The sequence below is a fragment of the Amphibalanus amphitrite genome, unplaced genomic scaffold (assembly GCF_019059575.1).
Source record: "Amphibalanus amphitrite isolate SeventyFive unplaced genomic scaffold, NRLGWU_Aamphi_draft 000742F_arrow, whole genome shotgun sequence".
Lineage (NCBI taxonomy): Eukaryota > Metazoa > Arthropoda > Thecostraca > Balanomorpha > Balanidae > Amphibalanus > Amphibalanus amphitrite.
In genome coordinates, this window is record NW_024882236.1 from 75,665 (window position 1) to 97,276 (window position 21,612).

General features: G+C 55.1%; 1 protein-coding gene across 1 annotated transcript in view; it reads left to right on the forward strand.

The window, feature by feature from the left end:
- Nucleotides 1–20,720, forward strand: part of LOC122365473 (homeobox protein caupolican-like) — a 31,750-nt gene extending 11,030 nt beyond the window's left edge. The window contains exons 4-7 of the mRNA XM_043336714.1: nt 7,224–7,537; nt 8,154–8,976; nt 19,054–19,174; nt 20,010–20,720. Of these exons, the coding sequence (XP_043192649.1) occupies nt 7,224–7,537; nt 8,154–8,976; nt 19,054–19,102 (1,186 nt within the window). The 3' untranslated portion in view covers nt 19,103–19,174; nt 20,010–20,720. The remainder of the gene's footprint in view (nt 1–7,223; nt 7,538–8,153; nt 8,977–19,053; nt 19,175–20,009) is intronic.
- The last annotated feature ends 892 nt before the right edge of the window (nt 20,721–21,612 follow it).

Here is a 21,612-nt window from a genome sequence, read left to right on the forward strand (position 1 = left end):
TTAATTCTGCGCCGACTGTCTCTGCCGAGACAGGAGGCGGGGCTAATGAATCCCCACCGGTCCCCTGCACCCCACCCCTTCCCGCACTGCTCGGCAAGTGTTTGCTGTCGTCGGTTGGCGCCCGTTAGAACAAACAGTCGCCCGTGTCGATACGTATGCGTTCGACTCGGGCTTGACAGGGAGAACAAGACAGGCTGCAGTGCAGGTGTGCTTTTGGAGGTCTGACGATACTTGGGTGAAATAAGTTTACATAAACATGCATTTGAAGTACTGATGCGGTCCTAAGCGGTGTAGTAGTAAGTAGGGGACACTTGCTTGGGGTATTTATCTTGAAATACAGAAAACGTTCCTCTTAATTTATATTTTTGGCAAGTATGATTGCAGTCACAAGGTGATTATGTGATGTTCTCCTTCAGAGCATCATCTGCCAGCTATCATTCAGTCGTCACCCAACCGTCATCTAGTCAAGTCGTCATTCCGCGTCATCCCCATGAAGCGTAATCTGTACCCATTTCTCATCTTCTCATTAACCTCTCACATGCCTGGTCCATTATGACATTATTATAATCCTGACCTGGCATTCTCCCCAAACCGGCTGTCCCTTTCTGTCGCGGTCTGTACGCTGGATGCCCTCTAAAAAACGCGGCGCCAGCGTTCGTCTACTAGCGGTGGCCCGTCCGACCTGATCCATTGAAGGGCAGTCACCCAGAACCGGCGAAGGCGTGGCGGTTCTGCCGCTCCACCCGGTTCCTCGAGGGCGGCGGCGGCGGTGCCGGGGAGACGGCGGATCACACAGCACTCGCCGACAGGAGGGCTCCGGGATTTCGGAGATGAGAGGAAGAAATCGTGGTAAGATCCTCTTGTTCGCTGGCGGTCAGGCGATTGACAGCGGTCGGTAGGCGGGCGATGGGCGACGGGCGACGGGCGGCGGGCGATGGACCACGGATGGGCGGCGGATGGGCGGCAGGCGGCTGGCGGGCGGCGAATAGGGCGGGTGGCGAACGGTGGGCGGTGGGCACTGGATCACGGACGGAAAGACAGGCGGTGGATAGCAAAAGGTAGGCAGCGGACAATGCTGAGGATGGGTGGTGGGAGGTTTACGGGCTACGGCGCTCGGCCGGGGCAGACGGTCTGCCAATGGGAAAACCATGGGGACAGTCGCTAAGCGGCAAGTGATAGACGTAGGGCGCCAGTCCCTGGGCGGCGGCCGTGCGGCTGACTGCACTAAGCCCGACCGGCGCCGAGAAGCTAAGACCCAGTCAGTTATTCTCGTCTGTGAAGATGTGTCCATCCATCCGCAGCTTCCGGCAGGTGTGCTGGGAAAAATGGCAACGACCGACCATCAGCTATCCCGGCCAAAATGGTCTCGGCATCATGCCGTGTATGATTGACAAGTCAAGCTGAGGATGCAGAAAGCGTTTGCTTCATGGCATTGAAAGTTAAGAAAGCGCCGTCTCATGAACATGTTTCCCAATTATTGCGATGCTCACAAAAAAAGATACAAATAAATACGATAATAATCATAATACCAATATCCTCTTTTGTTTGTTGCCGCTCATCCAGTGGACATTCACATATGTAATTCCAATAACCCTGGCAACACCACTGGGTGTCACCCGACTAGTGTTGCGTGCCCTCAACTCCGGCGGGACCGTGGCGAACCATTTGGACAGGCATCCCCACAGAAGCCATAGTGGGTCTCCTGGATCCGATTTGTAGGCGGCCTGGGGAAGGGTAGGACAGGGCTTCCCTTCCAGTCATGCCAGCATGTCTCCACTCGAGAATCACACAAAAAGGTGGCGGCGACATGCTGTCTTATCGGCCATTCAGTCCGGGATCCTTAATTAGTCCAGTGAAATGGCATCATTGCAAAAGAGTGAACAGATGACATGATATATTATCCCTTATCGAGAACCCGAATAAATGGAACAAATATCTACCGAGTGGTGTTTGCCTATTTTAAACAACCTACGGTTATAATAACTAGTGAATACAACGAAAATTACCAGACCGGCACCCGCACCCCACACAATGTTGAGGCTGTAGCTCTCATATTTTGGCAACATGCAAGCCCTGTCGAATGCTAAACACTCGGAATTTGTTTGGTCCCTATCTCATGCAAAAACAGCCATTGGAATACAGAACAAATAATATCTGCTCGGCGCCATGCAACAATCTATCCGTCACGCCGGGACATCACGAGCTTTCAATGTTGATGGAGCAGAGCTCCATCAAGAGACCACAGGGTGCAGGTAGCCCAACATCCAACGCTGTACCATTCCCTCTGAGCAGTATTTACCATAATCTGGAAAAAAAACTTATAATTTTATGAAACTTTCTTGTCAGCAAAATTATGGAAATTATTGTTATGGCTGGCGAGAAGTGCTACCAAACCATTGCATAAGCATGTATGACAGGCACACCTTAGTGTGTCAGTGTGTCATCTAACGTGCATCAAACACACTTTCATTGAGTTCAACATTGCTCTTCCCTTCCATCCCTTCTCCAATCCCATCCCCAATACGCATCTCCCGAAGCCCCAGGCCCACCCCTCTGCCGCCTGGGGGTCGCCTGGGGGTGCCCTCCGGTCCCTTACCCGGGGGCCAAACAGCTATGGCTGCCGACCGGCCGGCGCGGCTCGCCGGCCCGTTTTGTTCGCCGGCCGGCAATGGCCGTTGAGCGATGTCTACCAAATGGTGCGTAATTGGCGGGTAGCATGCAAACGGCCGGCTAGCATGAGAGACGGCCGACCGGGCCCGGGCGCACGCCGACACGATTGGACGAGCCCTGACCGGCGAGAGGTGAATGGACCGGTAAGACGCCGGTCGAGGAGCAGAAGATGCATCGGGGGATGGACGCGCACTGCGCAACATCGGGGAGAATCACAGCAAGGGGTGAATGGCGGGGGTTGATTGGAAATGGAGTTGAAAGGACAGGTGTAGGTACTAGGCAGGTGGGCACATGCTTGTTGTCATTCAGACAGGACGAGCTACGGGATTTTGTCGCTGATACGGCTGAATGGTTGGTGATGAGCTTCCATTTCATTGCCATTTCATTCCATTTCATTCATAGCTCACCTGGCTATGCACAAATGAACAGTGAGTTCGTAAATGTTAGGTAGTTTTATTCTTTCAGGCATGTACCTAAAACTGATAAGGCGTACTCACTTAAAGCCCTATTAGTCACACAATGTCCCTTGCCTGTCTTTATGTTGCTTGGTAACAGGGCTCTGCAAAACAAGTTATTTCTGAGCGTGGATTTCATTTGTTTTAGATATTTTGGCCAGTTAAGCTCAGGATTCCAGCACGCAACAATTGTATGTTCCTCTAGGTGGAATGAGTTGGTAAATGCTATGCAATCAAGCTGCCTCAAAACCACTTAAGTTTTTTTTTAATAGCACGAGACGTTCCGTGCATGAGTGGAGGCGCTCCTAAACATAAAAAGCAACGGGAAAATGATTTTTATTGATATCCTACAATTTAAATTCATGCAAATATTTGTGTCAGCAGAAGATGAAGCCCTTTACAAAATTCGTCTCGAAGTTCATTGAGTATCTCAAACGACCACGGGACCTCTGGAGCACCTTAGTGACGTCACATCCTATCGCTGCACTGGCCTCCTTCCCGAAACCCTCCCCTGCCCTCCCTCCCTCTCTAGACGATGATGGCCGCCCGTCAGCCGGCGTAGCACTGCATTTAATGACGCGTAATTACGTCAAAACTGTGGCGGTGATGTTTTATGGTCGCTTTAACGGCTGCCTGATTGCCGCGCCTGCAGTGGCGGCCGGCACCGACAAATTAGCCCGGCCGTCCGTTTATTAGATAGAGTTGTTTGGAGCACCGGCGCCACGTAGCGTGTCATTGCTGTGTTTGCAGAGTTGCTCGGGCTTTTAGGCGCCGGCCGATAGCAATGAGCGCACCTAGGAGGGAGTGGAGGGGTCATTATCAGAAGCGAAGCAAAGGAATGAAAGGCATGCGAACTCCGGCACACCCACAGGATGAGATTCCTTCTCATGCTGAAAATAGATTTCAAAAACCCATAAAGACTCACCTATGCGATGACATCCTAGCCGATCGCCCTCCATCTTCCTCTCCTGCACCCGCCTCTGACTCGCTGTCCATTTGACGGATACGTCACCTGTCGGCCCGTGACCGGAAAGGCTTTAATGGCATTCCGTGCACGCACCTAGTTCAACACGGCCCCCGAACCCGCTGACAATTAGAGACACGCATTGTACACGAAAACGGCACAGAAAAGGCGGCCGGCCGGCGTGTTGGTGCGGCTAAATTAATTGACGTGAGAGTGATTTATTCAGAGTAGGGGCCTCCAAGCATGCATACCGACTGTGTGGTGCGGAGTTTTCGCTGCAGGCCCTCGACGAGCGGAAAGAATGAATGAATGGCTAGCCTATTGCATATTTGCAGGCGGTATGTCGATGTCGTCTTGTGAAGTTTTAGTGATAGCACACAACACTTCCACTCGTGTCATTAATGATTATTACGCAACATTTATTATGAAATATGCTCGGCTTCATGTAACAATGTTAATAACAATCTGCACATTTGTAAAACGTTTATAAATTATTGACAAACCCGGCAACCAAAGAATGCAAAACAAGTTGTTCACGATATTTTTGGGGACTGAAGTCGATGCCTAGCCTAGCCCTGTGGCACGAGCCGAGGTCAGGCCCACTCTCCCGTTCTACATAGACTACGCGGTAAAGATGCTTTCAGACCTCCGTACCAAGATACCGGAGACAGCTGCAGCCCCCCGACTGCAGTCTAACCAAAGAATACTCCAGTCCCCTGGCATCACAACCGAATTGAAGACGCGGCGGCCACCCGGGTCCGGTCCTGAAGGCCCAGTTTTTACCGGCGCTGGCCCGTCTCAATGGACCGGCCGGAGCAGTTTTTCCCAGCCAACAGCCGACAGACAGGCGCCAACGGGCGACCTAATAGAACCAATAAAATCCAGATCGTGTCCGGCTAAATGATACTACTGTTCGATATGTAACGTGTGCGGTTTGCATGTTGCAATGGGTATCACTTCAAACAAATATATCACGAAAGAACCGATCAATTATCATTTTGAGAATCGTTTATTTCCTCTAATTGTTTCGAATTGACTAATCACAAGCGACCCAGAAGTGGTTCTATCTTCAGTTTGTTACTGGTTAGCTCTGCAGATTTTTTAGCCAAAAGCTGAAACGTCTATTGCAGTATACGTCTATTGCAGTATATGCAGAACCTGTATACAGGTTCTGCATACAGGAGATAGGCCGGGGTCGTTCCTCATATCAACAGCTCATGAACAATTCCACGTGCTCATTTGTCAATAATTACCCAATCTTTGCACCACTATACAAAGCTGATTCACCTTGGCCAGGTGAACAAGAGCTTCAGAATAGGCAGGTGCTGTTTGCTAATGGATACGTCCTGAGTTATCAGCTCACATCCTTACAATGACATCTCTAATTGCATTTATTACGGACGTTAACTGACATAAATTTATGGCTGCGGCAGACGTCCATGGCAACTATGAAGTGAACGACTTTATCAGTGATATGCTGTCTCTACATTAGACATTTTTACTGTGTTGCAAGATGGTGAGAAGGAGCACTTCTGCTATTTTGAGGCCAGTCTATTTAGTCTCGAAATCTGTTTGTGACACAGACCAGCTGGTATCACTTGTTTGCCGTGATATTTCTGATGCTATCTTATTGGAGGACATCTGCAGTTGATCCACATGCTACCACAAAATCACATTACAATGTTGCTGGCACGAGCCGCACATGCTGTATCAGCTGGCCGGTTCTTATTTGGCTCCCCTCCTAAAGGTGCTTTACTGTCTGTCTTGCCGATTATGGCGACGTTTCTGTTTTGCTTTTACATGGATAGGGAATAGAAGATAGGGGATAGAGAGTGCATCCGCTACTGAGCTTTCGCCATTTCGCCGTTCGTGAATAATAGTCTTTTTCAGAGTTGGATCAACGTATCACGATGGATGATACCGGACGTCTAGCTTGCCCGAGATTAGCTCTCATCTCACTCATTGTGATTCATCCATTACAGAGGATCGAACTATGCCAAGCCAGAGGTTTCCCATCTTATTCTTGTACCTATCGGACATCACGAAATCACATATCACGAAGTAGTTCCCAGTTTCGATCCGGAACTTACATCCGCACAGACTGACACCAACCGTCTGGCGGTCAGACAGCTGTACTGATGTAGACGCTGACCGGATGTCGCTAACTCACCAAGCTCCGTGAACGAACTCCGCTCATTTGGAAAGGCTGTGACATCCTGATAAATCGCCGACGTCTGAAACCGGCGCCAAATCCCATAAGGTGCTGGAACTAATGGCAAATGCCATAAGCCTATTACGTTTTTACGGAGCCACTGAACCCTCATTAAAGTGACGTGTTGGTTCTCTGTAAGCTCTATAATGCTCTCAAGAAAACCGGACTCATCCGAGGCGGTGACCTAAAGCACGTGCCGCTGGCACCTTGCTCCTTCGCTAGCTGCTTAGGCTGTCAACAGTAATACCACGTCCGAGAAACCTATGCGGATTGAGATCTCTCGGGTATCAGACATTGTCTCGCTTTCCCACGGCTAGCGTCCTAGAAGGAAACCTCCGCCCTTTCAACCCTAAAACACACAGTCCAGGATTTCACACAGACCGGGGAGGATTCCTTGCGTGGTGCGACGGGCAGCGGGTTGACCCGGGTCAGATTTACGGGCTATAATTGAGACTGATCCGGCGCGATACGTCGCCGCCGTCCGGCACGCGCATAAACCAACCAGCGGGAGTCTGTCGGGGACAGATAAGGCAGAGGTGACGGACGGCGGGGGTCGTCCGGACGCCGAGCGGGCTCCCAGACAGCTGATCTACGCCCCGGAGGATGGGAGCTGCCAGCGCGGCTGGCCACCGGCTGCCGGGAGCGAGAGGTTGCTGGACAGCTAGCTGGACACGGGTGTAGCGACAGGAGCACAGGGGTGCGGAGCGGAGTGCTCACCACACGACGCCCAATAGTCGAACAGTGAGGGTGGCAGAATCACAGTTGGGTTCCAGCTTCCAGGTCTGTTCAGCTCTGTTCCAGATCAAGGCATCTCAATCAGATAAGTACACCCAGCAAATGGTCTGGTTCCGTATACATCAAGTCAAACCAGCATCCCGAGTTTTGCTTCTCACTAACCTCCATGTTTCTGTGTTTTCTTCAGGTATGGAGCTCCGTACGATCTGGCTGCACGGAGAAAGAACGCCACACGAGAGTCCACCGGCACCCTCAAGGCGTGGCTCAACGAGCACAAGAAGAACCCCTATCCGACCAAAGGCGAGAAGATCATGCTGGCCATCATCACCAAGATGACGCTGACCCAGGTGTCGACGTGGTTCGCCAACGCGCGACGAAGGCTGAAGAAGGAGAACAAGATGACCTGGGAGCCCAAGAATAAGACCGAGTCAGATGAGGAGGCCGATGATAGCGCGGCGGACAAGGAGAAGACCGACAAGGAGGAAACCGATGGGGAGAAAGGTGAGCTCGCAATACTAACAACCAAGTGGTAAAAACTATAACTCCCGCAACTATCTAAGTCACTATAAGGTGAAAAATGGTTAGGAACGAACGAACCGTGCCAAAGCGGCTCACCATGTAAAGTGATGTTATCGGTAACAAAAACAGCTGCAAAGATCATTATTGTCCAGTTTAAAAGCTTACCTAAAAACTTATTCCCCGAATTGAACGGATCCTTTAGTCATATAAAGTGCCTACTAGGTTCTATGAAATAGTTGCCCGGCTTAGAAATTGAGTTTCACAAAACTTTCGCAGAACTGTTTTTGTCCCTTACATGAAGCATTTGCTAATGCCTCTTAGCATCACCAAGTGCGAGCTAGCTGCCGACTGGTGCTTGCTCTAAAACGTGTTTTCAAGTTGGTTCGTTGTGCATGCGCTATGTGCAAAGTGCTGTTGTTTGAGAGTTCAATGTGCGATATGAGAAGCTTATTCTGCACTACCACTTCAACAGCTAGCATGAATAAATAGTCGACCTAAAAAACTTTTCTTTCACAGAAGATTTGCAAAATGGGACAGGGATACCCGTTTCTACCCACACTTGACTGAACTAGCAACTGACAGCCCTTTCTTTCCCCAGACTCTGTGCTTGGTAACGACACCTCGGACGCCATGTCGCCGCTGACCGGGGCAGAAGTCAAATCGGAGACGCTCTCGCCCACCGACAGCTGGAAGGACAAGGCAGCCGCCGCCGCCGCCGCCGCCTCCCTGGACGACTGCAACGACCCGCAGAAGCCCAAGATCTGGTCGCTGGCCGACACGGCCAAGTGCAAGACGCCGCCGCCGGCGGGCGGCTGGCCGGCGGCCACTGAGGGGGCCACCACGTTCCCGCTGCCGGCCACCATCGGGCCCGGCGGCACCCCCTTCGGACGTTACTCGCACCCGAGTCACTCACAGGCGCAGGCGGCCCAGTCGCAGGCTCAGGCCGTCCAGTCGCAGTCACAGTCACAGCCGCAGTCCACTGCGGCCGGCTACCACCACAGCCCGGCCGGCGGCAGCTACGTGGCCTCGGGCGGGGGCGGGGGCGGCTACGGCGGCATGGCGGCGCCGCCGCCGCCCGGCCTGTCGGCCGCCGGCTACAGCGAGCCGCAGACTGACACGCCGCCGCAGACGCCGCCCAGTCTGAAGCTGGGACAGCTGGCCGGCGGCGGGCTGGCCAAGCTCTCGCAGATGGGCAGCGGCAGCTCGCTGGCCTACGGCGGCTACCCGGCGGCCATGTCGTCGGGAGGCCGGCTGTCGAGCGGCCTGGAGCGGCGGACGGACGGCTACTCGACTGGCCACCTGCCCGCCCAGCAGCAGCATCACTCACACATGCAGCAGCAGCAACAACAACATCAACACCAGCAGCAGCAGCATCAACAAATGCCGCTAGATATGAACTCCTACGCAGCAGCATACAAAGAGTAAGTATTGGATAATACTAACGTCTAACGCACGGATTTATCAACCATTGACAAGTAGAAAAAAACGCCTTAAATGACAGTTTTACGTCTGACGTTTGATTGACGTCTCGCACTTGCCACACGATCCTTATCAGAACGGCTCGTGCACGGGTCACAAAAAGCGTCGCTCGAGCGCTCTCACGGCGATTTTCTTTGTCTTCTCTCCCCGGTTCAGCGAGACGGGCGATTGCCGCGTCGTTTCTGTCAGTCTGCAGGCGCCTCGGCAGCGTACCAGCAGCGTACTGCAGACGACGTCCACGACTCTATCGAACGCCAAAAAAATCCTGTCGTGCAATGTGCATCCATACGTCACGGCCAGATTGGAGCGGATTATGTCTGGCGTGGTGAGGACTGTCAGACCTGATAGCCGGTGCGTCCCCAACCAGATGGGATCGGAGGGGCCCGTCCCCAGCTGCGGCGCTGGCTGTTGACGCACCGCTCCAGGGCGCGCCTTGCGCCGAGTGCCGCCAGAGCCGGATTTTGGCATAAGTGAGGATTTCACCTCGCGAAGAGATTTTCGTCTGGTCGCGAGGTGTTCGAGCGAAAGATGGTAGGGTTACGGTGTTGTTTCAAAGACATTGATGTTGCCAGTTGCGGGAGAAAAATGCGACTGGGAATCGACTTTTGAGGGCTTGGAACGCTTGGAAGCGATCGTTCCGTTTCAGCAGCTGCTCAATGCACATGACTTTGTTTGCCGCTGTGGTGTTGCATGCGATTAGCAGAATTTTCAACTTCTCTCACGCGCGGCTCAGTCCTATGTATCACGTCATCGCTGGAAACATTTGAGGTACGCGGAGTTTTGGTAACGCGGTGGCTGCTGCCGTGCAGTTGGGGGTGGTTGTCGTGACTGAAACCAGCCACCGGCGAACCAGGAAAATGGGATGGCGGGCGTAGGAGGAAAGACAAGGGACAACAAAGATGGAAAAATACGGGTAGAAATGCAAAGTGGCGATATTCTACAAGTAGCTGTTTTCTATTTATGTATACTTGGTGATGTCATTTTTATTTGCCATCGTAAGTACTTCTTGCGTTCTCATATGAAATGTCCATATATTTCAGCAACAAATCGGATTACGTCCTATTTTCGGTGCATCTTCATGGGCCGCTGTTGAGCCCACGTTGATCATTTCATCCATCACCCAACGGCTCCTCCGCCCGGCGATGTGGGTGCGTCGCGTGATCTCCCATGATCCGCGGGTCGCCGGAGGCGGCAGGGCGCGACCTATCTGCCCGGGTCGCTGTTCTGTCCCCGGATGATCACGCCATGGGGTCGTTAACATTCCTGGCGTCAGGCGGTCCGTCAGCCGACCGGGGGCGCAGGTCACCGCGGTGGGTCGGGGGCGCGATGGGACGGCAGTATGTTCTTGACAGTGACGCTATGCTTTTCACAGTGACGATGTTATGCTTAGGATCCACTTCTGCATGGGTCACTTCAGCACAGCTTCGATTGTAGTGTTTTCCTGATTTTGAACGGTATCAACAGGATTCCAGAAGCGATTGCAAAAGGATACGACGGTTGAAGTATTCTGAAGCAAATGCGCATGCGGCCATGCGCCATGCAGATTGTGGCGTCTACAAGCAAGCGTGACTTCGGAGTTATTTATCGTTCTGAAGACATCCATAGTTGTTGTTCGGTACTCTCTCAGACTACTGAACAGGTGCTCTTAGACTACTGAATAAGTGCAGCTCTTTTACATTGATTGAAGGGTCATCATGGTGAAAACAATGAGCAATGACTTCCCTCTTATTAGATTGCTAAACTCATCACGTCACGCCGCATTTAGGTACCATTGAAGCTGGGAAAACCACCCACATTTATCGAACAACCACTCGCCTGGGACTATTACATGCAGTTGTTATAAACTGCATGCAGCTACCAGGATTTAAAGCCGTTTATCATAATCTGTGTCATGGCGCCCATGGCACCGTCGCTGCTGCGACAACTCGGGCTTCGGCCACTCTCAGGACGACAGCAGCAACTCAGCTCTGCATTCAGGCCTAGTCACTGAACCATGCAGTGTCCAAACATGACTTCGATATGCCACTGGAGTGCCTCACACGTTGACAGGCCCCAGCGGCTCCCGGGGAAGTGCTAGGTGATTGGCTCGGTTCCAGTGCTGGCCACCCGCCTCCAGCACTTGATACTCATCTATAGTGCTGCTCCTGCAAGGTCGTCAAGCATGCGCAACGATGACCAGCAGATTGTCCGGCTAGAACATGATGTCAAGATGGCGCACGGCGTCGAGCAAGCGACGTCCACTGTTCGGAAAAATGGATTCTGTTCCGCTTGGACGGCCAAATCGGCTATGCGTTTTTCTGTAAATCCATTGTGACAGCTGGAACATTTCGTTGCAAGTTGATTTCGTGTAGTTGTGCGATACTGCTGATCCGTGAGCGCTACTTCTGCCTGTTGCGAGCACTGGCAACGCCCTCTGCATCTTGATTGCTAAGTTTGCCTCAGCGCCCAATAGGTTTCTTTCTGTCTCGTACCAACTACTTTAAATATGTTTACCATAACCGGTGGCTTTATCTTTGCTAACCAAGGCAACTAAAGCGACAGTTCATGGTGGTTTCTTGGCCAGTCAGAAAACATCGGGAACACCGGACAACGAATACCGAACATATGTTTTCCACCCGTTACAGCCCAATCAGCACCGTACAAGTGTTGGCCTTTTAGGAAACCAACTATTACATGGCGAAGCGTCTATGCTGTTGGAAGCCGTTTTCCTGCTTCATAATGCGGATTAGCTAGTGAGGACAGGCGCAAGGTCCCTATTTTACATGGTTATTTGGCTCTCACTGTACACTGTTTTGCTACTGAAACTTCTTATGCATATCGAAACAAACTTCAAGTAGGATAAATGTTAAGATTGAAGAATCACTTACAATTGTACACTTACACTTACCTTTTCTCCGTTTTTTATACCTCGCCTTAACTATTAAATCACACACCCACGTATGCCGGCTGTCTCATGGTGCCGTGCAGCGCAATGGGCCGGCACGGTAGCACGACCGTGTCCAGCCCTCAACATTCAGCCATGTTCAGCCTTCACTCACGGTAGTCTGGCAGCCCTCAACGTCCCGCAGCCGTGGTATGACGTCACGGCCGATAAGGGACACCTGTCGCTACCAGGCTCATTAGCACACACGACAGCGTGCCCCGCGTGACCCCGCTGCATGCTATGACGTCTGTGATGCACAGCCAGTCTAGGGTCTCCATGCGAAACAGCCAACCATATTAGCTCCAGCCAAGTCATGGACGGTGCTGTCGCGTCCTTGATTTCCGCCGGCCACTCCATCGCCCACCACTCGCGGCCGAACCACGCCCCCATGCCCCAACGAGAGCTATCTGTGCACAGAGTGATGCCGGGGGCCGTTTCCGTGACCGACGGAACCAACGGGAAGGTGCCGTTCCACAGGGGCAAAAAAGTCGCCCACCACTGCATGTCCGCACGCACCGCCGCAGTAATCCGCACCCTCCGATGCAGGCCACGCACGGAGTGAGCCGCGTCCAGCAAACGCCGGGTGAACGCGCGTCCCGGCGGCACACACTTGCTGGCGTGCACCAGGCGCCCGACCAGAGAGAGCAGGTCCCTCTGCGTGCACTTTTTCCGTCCGGTCATTGACCCCAAAGTTTCGCGCAAGTCGGCCAACTTCTGATCAGGTAGCGCCACTGACATTGTCGTAGTGTCCAACACAACACCCAGAAGCTCGAGTCGCGTAGAAGGAGGGAAACATTTGCCCGCGGCCAGGGGAACACCCACTTCCGTACATATCGCTTTTAGTCGGTCGTACACGACTGCTGCGCTATCTGTGCCTGGAGGGCCCACACCGAAAAAATCATCCAAATAATGCCGAACAAACACCCCCGCTGTGCCACCTTGAAACAGCACTTGTAAACAATCAGCAAAATCGTTAAAAATCCTCGGACTACTGCGACCACCGAATGGCAGACAAACCTGATAGTAAAACTGTCCCAACCAGCAGAAACCCAAAAGGTGCCACTGGTCGGGCCGAACCGGTATGAGTTTGAAAGCATTCTGCACGTCTGCTTTAAAGAGAAGCGCCCCAGCGCCGCCCACCGCATAAATCAACTGTATGGCCTCATCAATTGAAGTGTACAACACTCGGAACTGGTCAGGGTCTATGCCATCATTCACTGCACCACCAGCTGGCTGGGACAAGTCCAGTATAAGTCTGACGTCCCCATTAGGTTTATCTCTGGCACTGAGAGCGTTTATCACCAACCCGGGCAGCGGCGGAAAGTCAAAAGGCCCCTTGGTATGACCGGCCTTCACCTCCTTATCAATGGCCTTGGACACACCGTCTACGCGCAGAATGGCGGACCTGTTATTGTCCACTCGATGTCCGCCCCCGGCACCACGGAAACCGATATCGGCCCCTTCGCGAAACCGCCGCACCACTAACTCTTTGTCCTCCAGGCTAATAGAGTCACAATCGGCGAGCAAACACTCGAGTCTATTTACACGAACGCCGGTGTCAGCCGGACCCGTCTCCGCACCTGCTTGTCTCGCATCACTGCGTGCCGGCTCAGCGGGGTCCCAGTCCCCGGGCCGCCGGGCCTCCACTGTACCGCGCCCCGCCGGCTGCGACTCCGCCGACCCACCGGGCCCCACGGCCGCGACCGGCCGCCGCCAGTCCGTGGAATTGTGTGGCATGTTCTGATGAATGGCACCAGCGGCACGGTAGGTGATAGCGGCCGTTCTTGCAGGGCCAGGAGCAGGCATTGTGTCGGGCGTGCAGAAAGCACAATTGGTCCTGCTGCGTGCGACTGCCACCCTCACCCGTCGTGAGTCGGCCAGCGCCGACCGCCGCGGGTGTGACAAACTGGTCCAGGTCCAGCGCCGTCAGATAGTCGCCCGGCCGCCGCGCCATAGCTTGGCGTGCCCGACTATCCATCGCCTGCACCTCCCGCAGGCTCCGCCCCACACAGCGGCTGAGAAGCCAGGCCAGGTAGCTTGTGACCTGCAATCCACACTGCGGGAAGTGGAACGTCGTGTGTGTCAGAAGGGCAGCCACGCGGCTCACGTACTCCAATACGGTGCCCGGAGTCCCCTCCGCGGCGTTTGCGGCGTCGGCGACCGCGACGAAACGCCGCCTGTTGCGCAGTCGCCGCTCCGCCCGAGCCGTGACGGACGGCAGGCGCAGGTCCGCGGGTGCTGCAGCGACCTGAGAACGGACCGGGGCCGCCCGAAGCTCCTGCCGCCTGTCAACCCCGTCGTCTTCCTCTGATGACGAATCAAGTGAGGAGGATCGGTCCCGGCGGCGCCCTCGCCGCGGCGTACTCTCACCGCTGCTGGATCGGCGCCGCCGCCGCCTGTTGTGGGTGATGGTCCGCCCGTGACCCGATGTCGGCGCCGGAGGCCTCCTGTCGCCGCCTGTCGGGGTCATGCGATCCTGCTCCAACCGGCTGAGTCTCTGGCCGAACGCAGGCATCGCCACCGGCTCGCCCCAGCCATGAGCCGCCATGCCTCCGGAGAGATGCCACGGCTCGGGCCCGTCCGGCGCGCGTCCAACCGGCGCGTGCCCAGCCGCCGCGTGTCCAGCCGGCGCGCGTCCAGCCGGCGCGTGTCCAGCCGGCGCGTGTCCAGCCGGCGCGCGGTCGCCCGGCGGTGGCCCGCCCGGCCCGTGGGTGGTCTGGTGCGGTGGTGCCTGACCCGCCCCGCCAGTCCGGTCGACGAGCCTCGGTGGAGCGCCAGCCGTCATCTGTGGCGCGCCAAATGGTGGTTGGTAGCTACTGTCGGCTCCAACTCCTCCTGGGACTGGGACCCATTGGCTACCGGTCTGCAGTGCCGCCACGTGGTGGCCCGACCCGTACTGCCCGGCGGCGGGCCCTGGTCCCGGCGGTCCCAAGCCCGCCGGGTCGTGGGGCCACCAGGCGCTGCCAGCCGTCTGTTGTAGAGCAGCTGCCGGTGGGGCCCAGCTGCTCGGTGCCCTGTTGTTACCGGCCACAGGCGGTCCGTGTGGGTGCACCGGCGCCGCGCTTCCCGGCTGGACGCCGTCGAGCTCAGCGCGTAGACGTGCGTCGATGCGAGCTTGCTCGTCGCTGGCCCCGCTGAGAGGTCGAATGTCTGTGTGAACAAAGAGCACAATCGTCAGCGAACCGTCGTCTCGTGTCCCTGGGACTTGCCACTTGCCCTACACCGCTCGGCGGGTCGATTTTGCCAATTAACACCTCGCGACGGCCAGTAGCGCCGCCGTCACAGTGTGCCGCTGTCCCCGCACGTAGCCCTCATAGGCTCCGCTACGCCAGCGTCCGAGCCGCTGCAGCACGTCGTCCCCGACGCCCGCTGCCGCCGCGGTGGTAACCAGGCCTATGCGCAGTGAGTGCGATGAGAAACCAGGTCCCAGGGCTTGTCGAAGCAGACTGTTAAGCCGCCGCCGTGTGAGAGGCGCCCCCGACTCCAGCCGGAACAGAGCAGAGCTAGCCGACCTTGTCCCGTCATGAGCCTGGCAACAATACCACAAGGCTCTCACCGGACAAGTAGATGTGTCGGTGGCCGGCAAGTCGATGTACACCGCGGGACCATGCTGCCGGTTCTTCTGAATAGCGACACGGATACGGCACCCGGTCGCGGTAAACAGCACGTCCTCCCGGCGCGCACCACGCCCCAGGCCGGTGACCAGGTATTCACTGCTGCGCAGGCCACCATAAAACCCCAGCGTGCACGCCGCCCACACGCATCGCTGGTCCCATGGAGACGCCAGTGTCGCCGCCAGCCGTATTTTCAACCGGCGTAAATGTTGCACGGTGAGCGCATGACGCGCACGCACGGCCGGCTGTGCGCCTCGCGGCTCAAAGCCCCTTAATGCCGCTGTGACGTAAGGCGGCAGGGCATCGGCCATCGGCCAGCCAGATTGAAGGTGCAGGCGTCGGACCGCGGCGAGATACTGTCGCGCGCTGGCCAACGATAAACCCATCAGTCGCATATGTCCCACAAAAAACGTGAGTGTGGCTTCCGTCGCCGGCACGACACTCAAGCCGTACCGCTCACAAAACTCAATGAAACACGTCTGCCCCGTCCGGTACGCCCTGCGTGTGCCCGGTGCAATGCTGTTGCGCAGCAGGGCCTGCGTGACGTTAAGTAACTGGTAGTCGCCTTCGCACGGGTGTCCACCGCCACGCGGAAAACCCGGACATTCACTGCCCATGCTGGACCAATGTCACTGTCACCCAGCGAGCACTGTCACCGCTAGCCGCACACTGCCCTGATTTCACATGCGCCCGGCGCCCCGCCCTCCGCACCCCTCCCCATCTCGCCCTCCCCCCTCCCCCTCCCCCCGGTATCCGACCTCTGCGTGCGTGTCTCCTCACCCTCCCCTCCCCGGCAACGGCCGTCCTCGTGTAACCGAACCCGGGTATTGGTGGCCAGAGTGCCCACTCGGCGCCTGTGTAAACACTCCCCCGGTCTAATTCCCGGCGCCCCGGGCCGCACAGCTGTGCGCCACCTCCCCAACACAGCCGTCCGCCTGCTAGCGAGTGGGACGCGGTGCCGCTGCCGCTCCGCTGATCGTTACCTGCGACAGCCCCGTGACATGCCCTTATTGGACTGCTGAGCGAGTTTACATCACACCACCACTCCGACCCAACTCACCCAAGGTACGATGCTGGTGGGTAACGTTTAACAGAGCCAGGCGCCCTTCCTTCTCAGCCTGAGCGCAGCAGCATACCAGGCCAGCTCTGGATACGATTCCCTCGGCCACACATGTACATACATGCTGTTGCTACCGGGTAACAGGGCCAGGCGCCCTTCCTTCTCAACCTGAGCGCAGCAGCATACCAGGCAAGTCCCGGATACGAGTCCCTCGGCCACACGGCTACCGGGTAAGAGCCAGGCGTTCTTCCTTCTCAGCCTGAGCGCAGCAGCATACCAGGCAAGCCACTCTTCCCTCTCAACCTGAGCGTAGCAGCATACCAGGCAAGCCACTCTTCCCTCTCAACCTGAGCGCAGCAGCATACCAGGCAAGCTGTGAATATTTCTTTGTCTATAGACGGAAGTCTCGGCTCGGCCCGAGCGCCCACACACATGCACCACGCCGGTTACCAACCTCGCCCCCACTCTCTCTCTCTCTCTCTCTCTCTCTCTCTCTCTCTCTCTCTCTCTCTCTCTCTCTCTCTCTCTCTCTCTCTCTCTCTCTCTCTCTCCCATTCCCTCTCTATCTCCATCAAAACCAGGCCTCTCGTGTGCCTTCGCACTGCCCCGTACCTTGGCTCCGACGCGTCGACAACAGGCCGACATACACGCACATCATACTGAGGGAAACCACTGCCGACGTCAGTCGCACCCACCTGTCATGTCGCTGCTGTCGGTGATGCGGCAAACCTCAGCGTGCACGCAGCTACACGCTTGTAGTAAGGCGCCCGCTAGTGCTATAAGGTCACGGCCACACCTCAGGTATCGGGCGCTGTCACCAACCCACCATCACTGTCACCATAAATAGTTATCAGCACGAACACCAAATGATGACCATTTTCACTCTACGTCCGTCACCATGGCCGTCGCTGCTCACACTGGTCAGCCCCCTCCCGTCACCGTCTCCCGCGCCCGTCCCTCGTAAACATCGTTCACTCGCTATCCCTACGCACACACCGCCCTCCCCTCTTCCCGCCCCCTCCCATCCCCACTGCGCCCAAACTGACAGTGTCCCCCCTTCACACCTGCATACAGTGCCACTATCTCCGTCTCACGTGTCGCCCTGTAGCTATCTCGTGTCGCGCCACTAATCCCACATTAGGTACAGCTTACCGCTACCTGAATGTATCCTTGTGTCGGATGCCTCGGCCTCAGCGGAGAGCAGGCAGCGGCACCCGGACTCGTTTGGGCCATGATGCTGTCAGAGGAATGCCTCTCCGCCCTTGTCACCTGGCATACCTGGTGTCCTATCAGGGACTGAGAACGATCCATCAGACCAAGTGGCGGCCGCCACCCGACAGCCAGACGAGACGCCACGCGAGACGCCCGGAGAGATGCTCGAGACGGTTAGACGCGAGCCAGACGGTAGCCAGACGAGACGCCACGCGTGACGCCGGGAGAGATGCTCGAGACGGTTAGACGCGAGCCAGACGGTAGCCAGACGAGACGCCCGGAGAGATGCTCGAGACAGACAAACGGGAGCCAGACTCCAGACGGCACCGGAGAGTGGCGCGGGACGCTTGTGAGTCAGCCGAGAAGCTCGAGAGCTGGGCGAGACGGTCGTGGCGCCACGCGAGACGCCGGGCTATGGTTAGACGGGAGCCAGACAAGGCTCTGAGACGGCCAGACGGGAGCCAGGCGAGACGCCCGACATACTCGTAGGCTGGAAGCTGGAATTGAGGAGATAGAATTGTGGGAGATAGGGGCAAGGGGCCGTGATGAAGAAGACGGAAAGCCAAGCCGGAGCGGTTAAATGCAGTGAGACATTGAAACGAGGCTCATAGATAAGATACATGAGACAAATACGGGCGCATCGACAGATGACGAACCTGCCACTGAGAGTCGGCCGGGCTCTTCCGGACCCTGCAAATCTGCTGGAATAGCTTCAAGTCTCCCCAGATAGCTGGTTAAGAAGGATGACACCGTCTCCCGTACGCGATGGAGTGGCCGGACGTCTGTGACAGACGCCCCCAAACCTGTGTGACAGACGCCCCCGCCTTATACGGAGCACAGCGAACGGCGGACGCACTCCCCGGGCCGCGGCCGCAGTCGTGGCGGACGGTGACGAATGGGTACAGCACCGCCGACCCTATACGAGGCGCCGGATAAAACATAGCTGACACAGAACAATTACCGGGATGGATTGAGCGCCGCACCACCGGCGGGGATGATTGATGCCCGACAGAGCGGCTGAACGCCCTATTTACTTACAGTTTGCCCTAAAGGAAGCAGACATTTGTAAACGCAGAATATAACATTTCTCACATGTAACTGAGCCGCTATGTGTACGAGTATGCGTTATTTGTTTTATATGTGATTCGGTTGGACTTGAGCGCTTTGATTTATCCCAGTCGGCTAACACACTGTGTTTGTCCCGTTTCAGCGGCAGCTCGGCCTCCATACCTCCTGCCGAGTACGTGTCTCCCGTGTGAGGCAGGCCGCCTGCCTCCGCCCGTGTGACCTGACCTTGAGCTGACCTCGGGTCGGCCGACCTGTCCACTGAGGTAAGACATCCCGCCGCTCTCTGGGGGAGGGGACCACACAGACCACACTGGCCCACATCGGGGACCACACCGAACCCCACCGTCCCTCCCACACCACCCACCCTCCACGCAGCCTGGCTGCCTGCAGAAATTAATCCGGCCAATTACTTGGCCAGATTGGCGTGCGATACCAGCCGCCTGTCGTTCCGATGTACGGGCGTACATCACTATCAGTCGGCTAACGGCTCCGAGTTTGTCTCGTGTCGCGGACCAGTCAGCCACAACAGCGCGAGCTGGAGCGATGCGAGACTTTTTACGGCGGGAACGGGTCGTGGTGGCGTGGCCGTCTACAAATGATATCTGGCCGTTTTGACACCTGTGACACTGGGATTAACGCTGATATGACTGGCTATTGTTTAGCAGGGGCTGGGGATGATGTGGTGGCGTGAATGGGCGTAACTGCACGTGGGAGGAAGGGGGAGGGTATAAAGCATACACCTGTCTAGTCGCCGGTGATGAAACTGGTCAGGTGGAAATACCACAACGCCAATCCATTGGAATGTGGCTCAGTATGACCGACTGACATGTCACCTGAAGTGACGTGCTATCTTGGTGGGGCTCTGGGGCTTGTTCAACGCTGAAAATTGATGAGTGTTACCTACTCTAAAAATGTGTGGCGCGAAAACAGCCGGCACTTCCCACCTGCAAGTATATACGTTTCTTGCTTTATATAGCTTTTCTGAATAGCTTTTTCGAACAGAATCGCCACATACGAGTATCTCAGAAACAAATAAACTGTCTCGTAATTTGTCGTGTAAACTCATAACACTAAGTGCAAAAATGTCCTTTTCCACAGGGTCTTGGTCGCCAACAACGTGCAATGCTGGTGGCTACACTTTGGAGCTATGAGGGTAGCCGGCAGCGTCCTGACCTGACTTTCGGGGTCGTCCTCCATCGCCACTCTCGCTGATTGGCTCAGGAGCTGTCCAATTAGAGCTCGGTGTATATCGATGGTCCCCACTGACCTGTTTGGCTTATGGACAACAGTGTTGATGGATACCTGTTACGTGAAATCTGTGATATGATACTTTTTTAGATTGGCGACTAGCCCTACTACGCATACGTAAATTTGAGCTGTAAGATAGACGCATAGCTTTAGATTATTGCTGGATTTGACTGTAACTGAACGATACGTAGCTATGCGTGCAATTGGGTCTGTTCCGCAGTTGTTTTACGTTGATTGTGCCAACGTGGTGTGTCCGCGTTACATCACCCCTGGACGGAGCTTGTTTGCAGCGCGCTTATCTTCTTCTCCCTCTAGCCTGACAGCGAGCATTGTGGTAATGAAAACGGTCTTATGTCAACCTAGCTGTTTGCTACACTTTTGTGACATCGTGTGAATCTGGCCCGGTGTTTAATTCTTGGAAGCAAATGTATCGGAAGTGTTCTGTTATTGCTTCTAAGTTTAAGGTGTGTTGCAATTACAGCACATTGGATCTCTCTCTCTCTCTCTCTCTCTCTCTCTCTCTCTCTCTCTCTCTCTCTCTCTCTCTCTCTCTCTCTCTCTCTCTCTCTCTCTCTCTCTCTCTCTCTCTCTCTCTCTCTCTCTCTCTCTCTCTCTCTCTCTCTCTCTCTCTCTCTCTCTCTCTCTCTCTCTCTCTCTCTCTCTCTCTCTCTCTCTCTCTCTCTCTCTCTCTCTCTCTCTCTCTCTCTCTCTCTCTCTCTCTCTCTCTCTCTCTCTCTCTCTCTCTCTCTCTCTCTCTCTCTCTCTCTCTCTCTCTCTCTCTCTCTCTCTCTCTCTCTCTCTCTCTCTCTCTCTCTCTCTCTCTCTCTCTCTCTCTCTCTCTCTCTCTCTCTCTCTCTCTCTCTCTCTCTCTCTCTCTCTCTCTCTCTCTCTCTCTCTCTCTCTCTCTCTCTCTCTCTCTCTCTCTCTCTCTCTCTCTCTCTCTCTCTCTCTCTCTCTCTCTCTCTCTCTCTCTCTCTCTCTCTCTCTCTCTCTCTCTCTCTCTCTCTCTCTCTCTCTCTCTCTCTCTCTCTCTCTCTCTCTCTCTCTCTCTCTCTCTCTCTCTCTCTCTCTCTCTCTCTCTCTCTCTCTCTCTCTCTCTCTCTCTCTCTCTCTCTCTCTCTCTCTCTCTCTCTCTCTCTCTCTCTCTCTCTCTCTCTCTCTCTCTCTCTCTCTCTCTCTCTCTCTCTCTCTCTCTCTCTCTCTCTCTCTCTCTCTCTCTCTCTCTCTCTCTCTCTCTCTCTCTCTCTCAAAAATTACATGAATACCTATTTATTACATAACAATGTTGCATTCAAATAGCTGGTAATTCGTTTTGCAGGGTGGCTTTGCCTCGTCACAGGAAACATTTGAGCCGACCGTTATATTAATTTCGCATGCCTTGCATTCTTTTATGCAACGTGGTTCGCGTCCGACCTCATTCGCGTGGAAATGTTTCACGGATCTTACATGACTG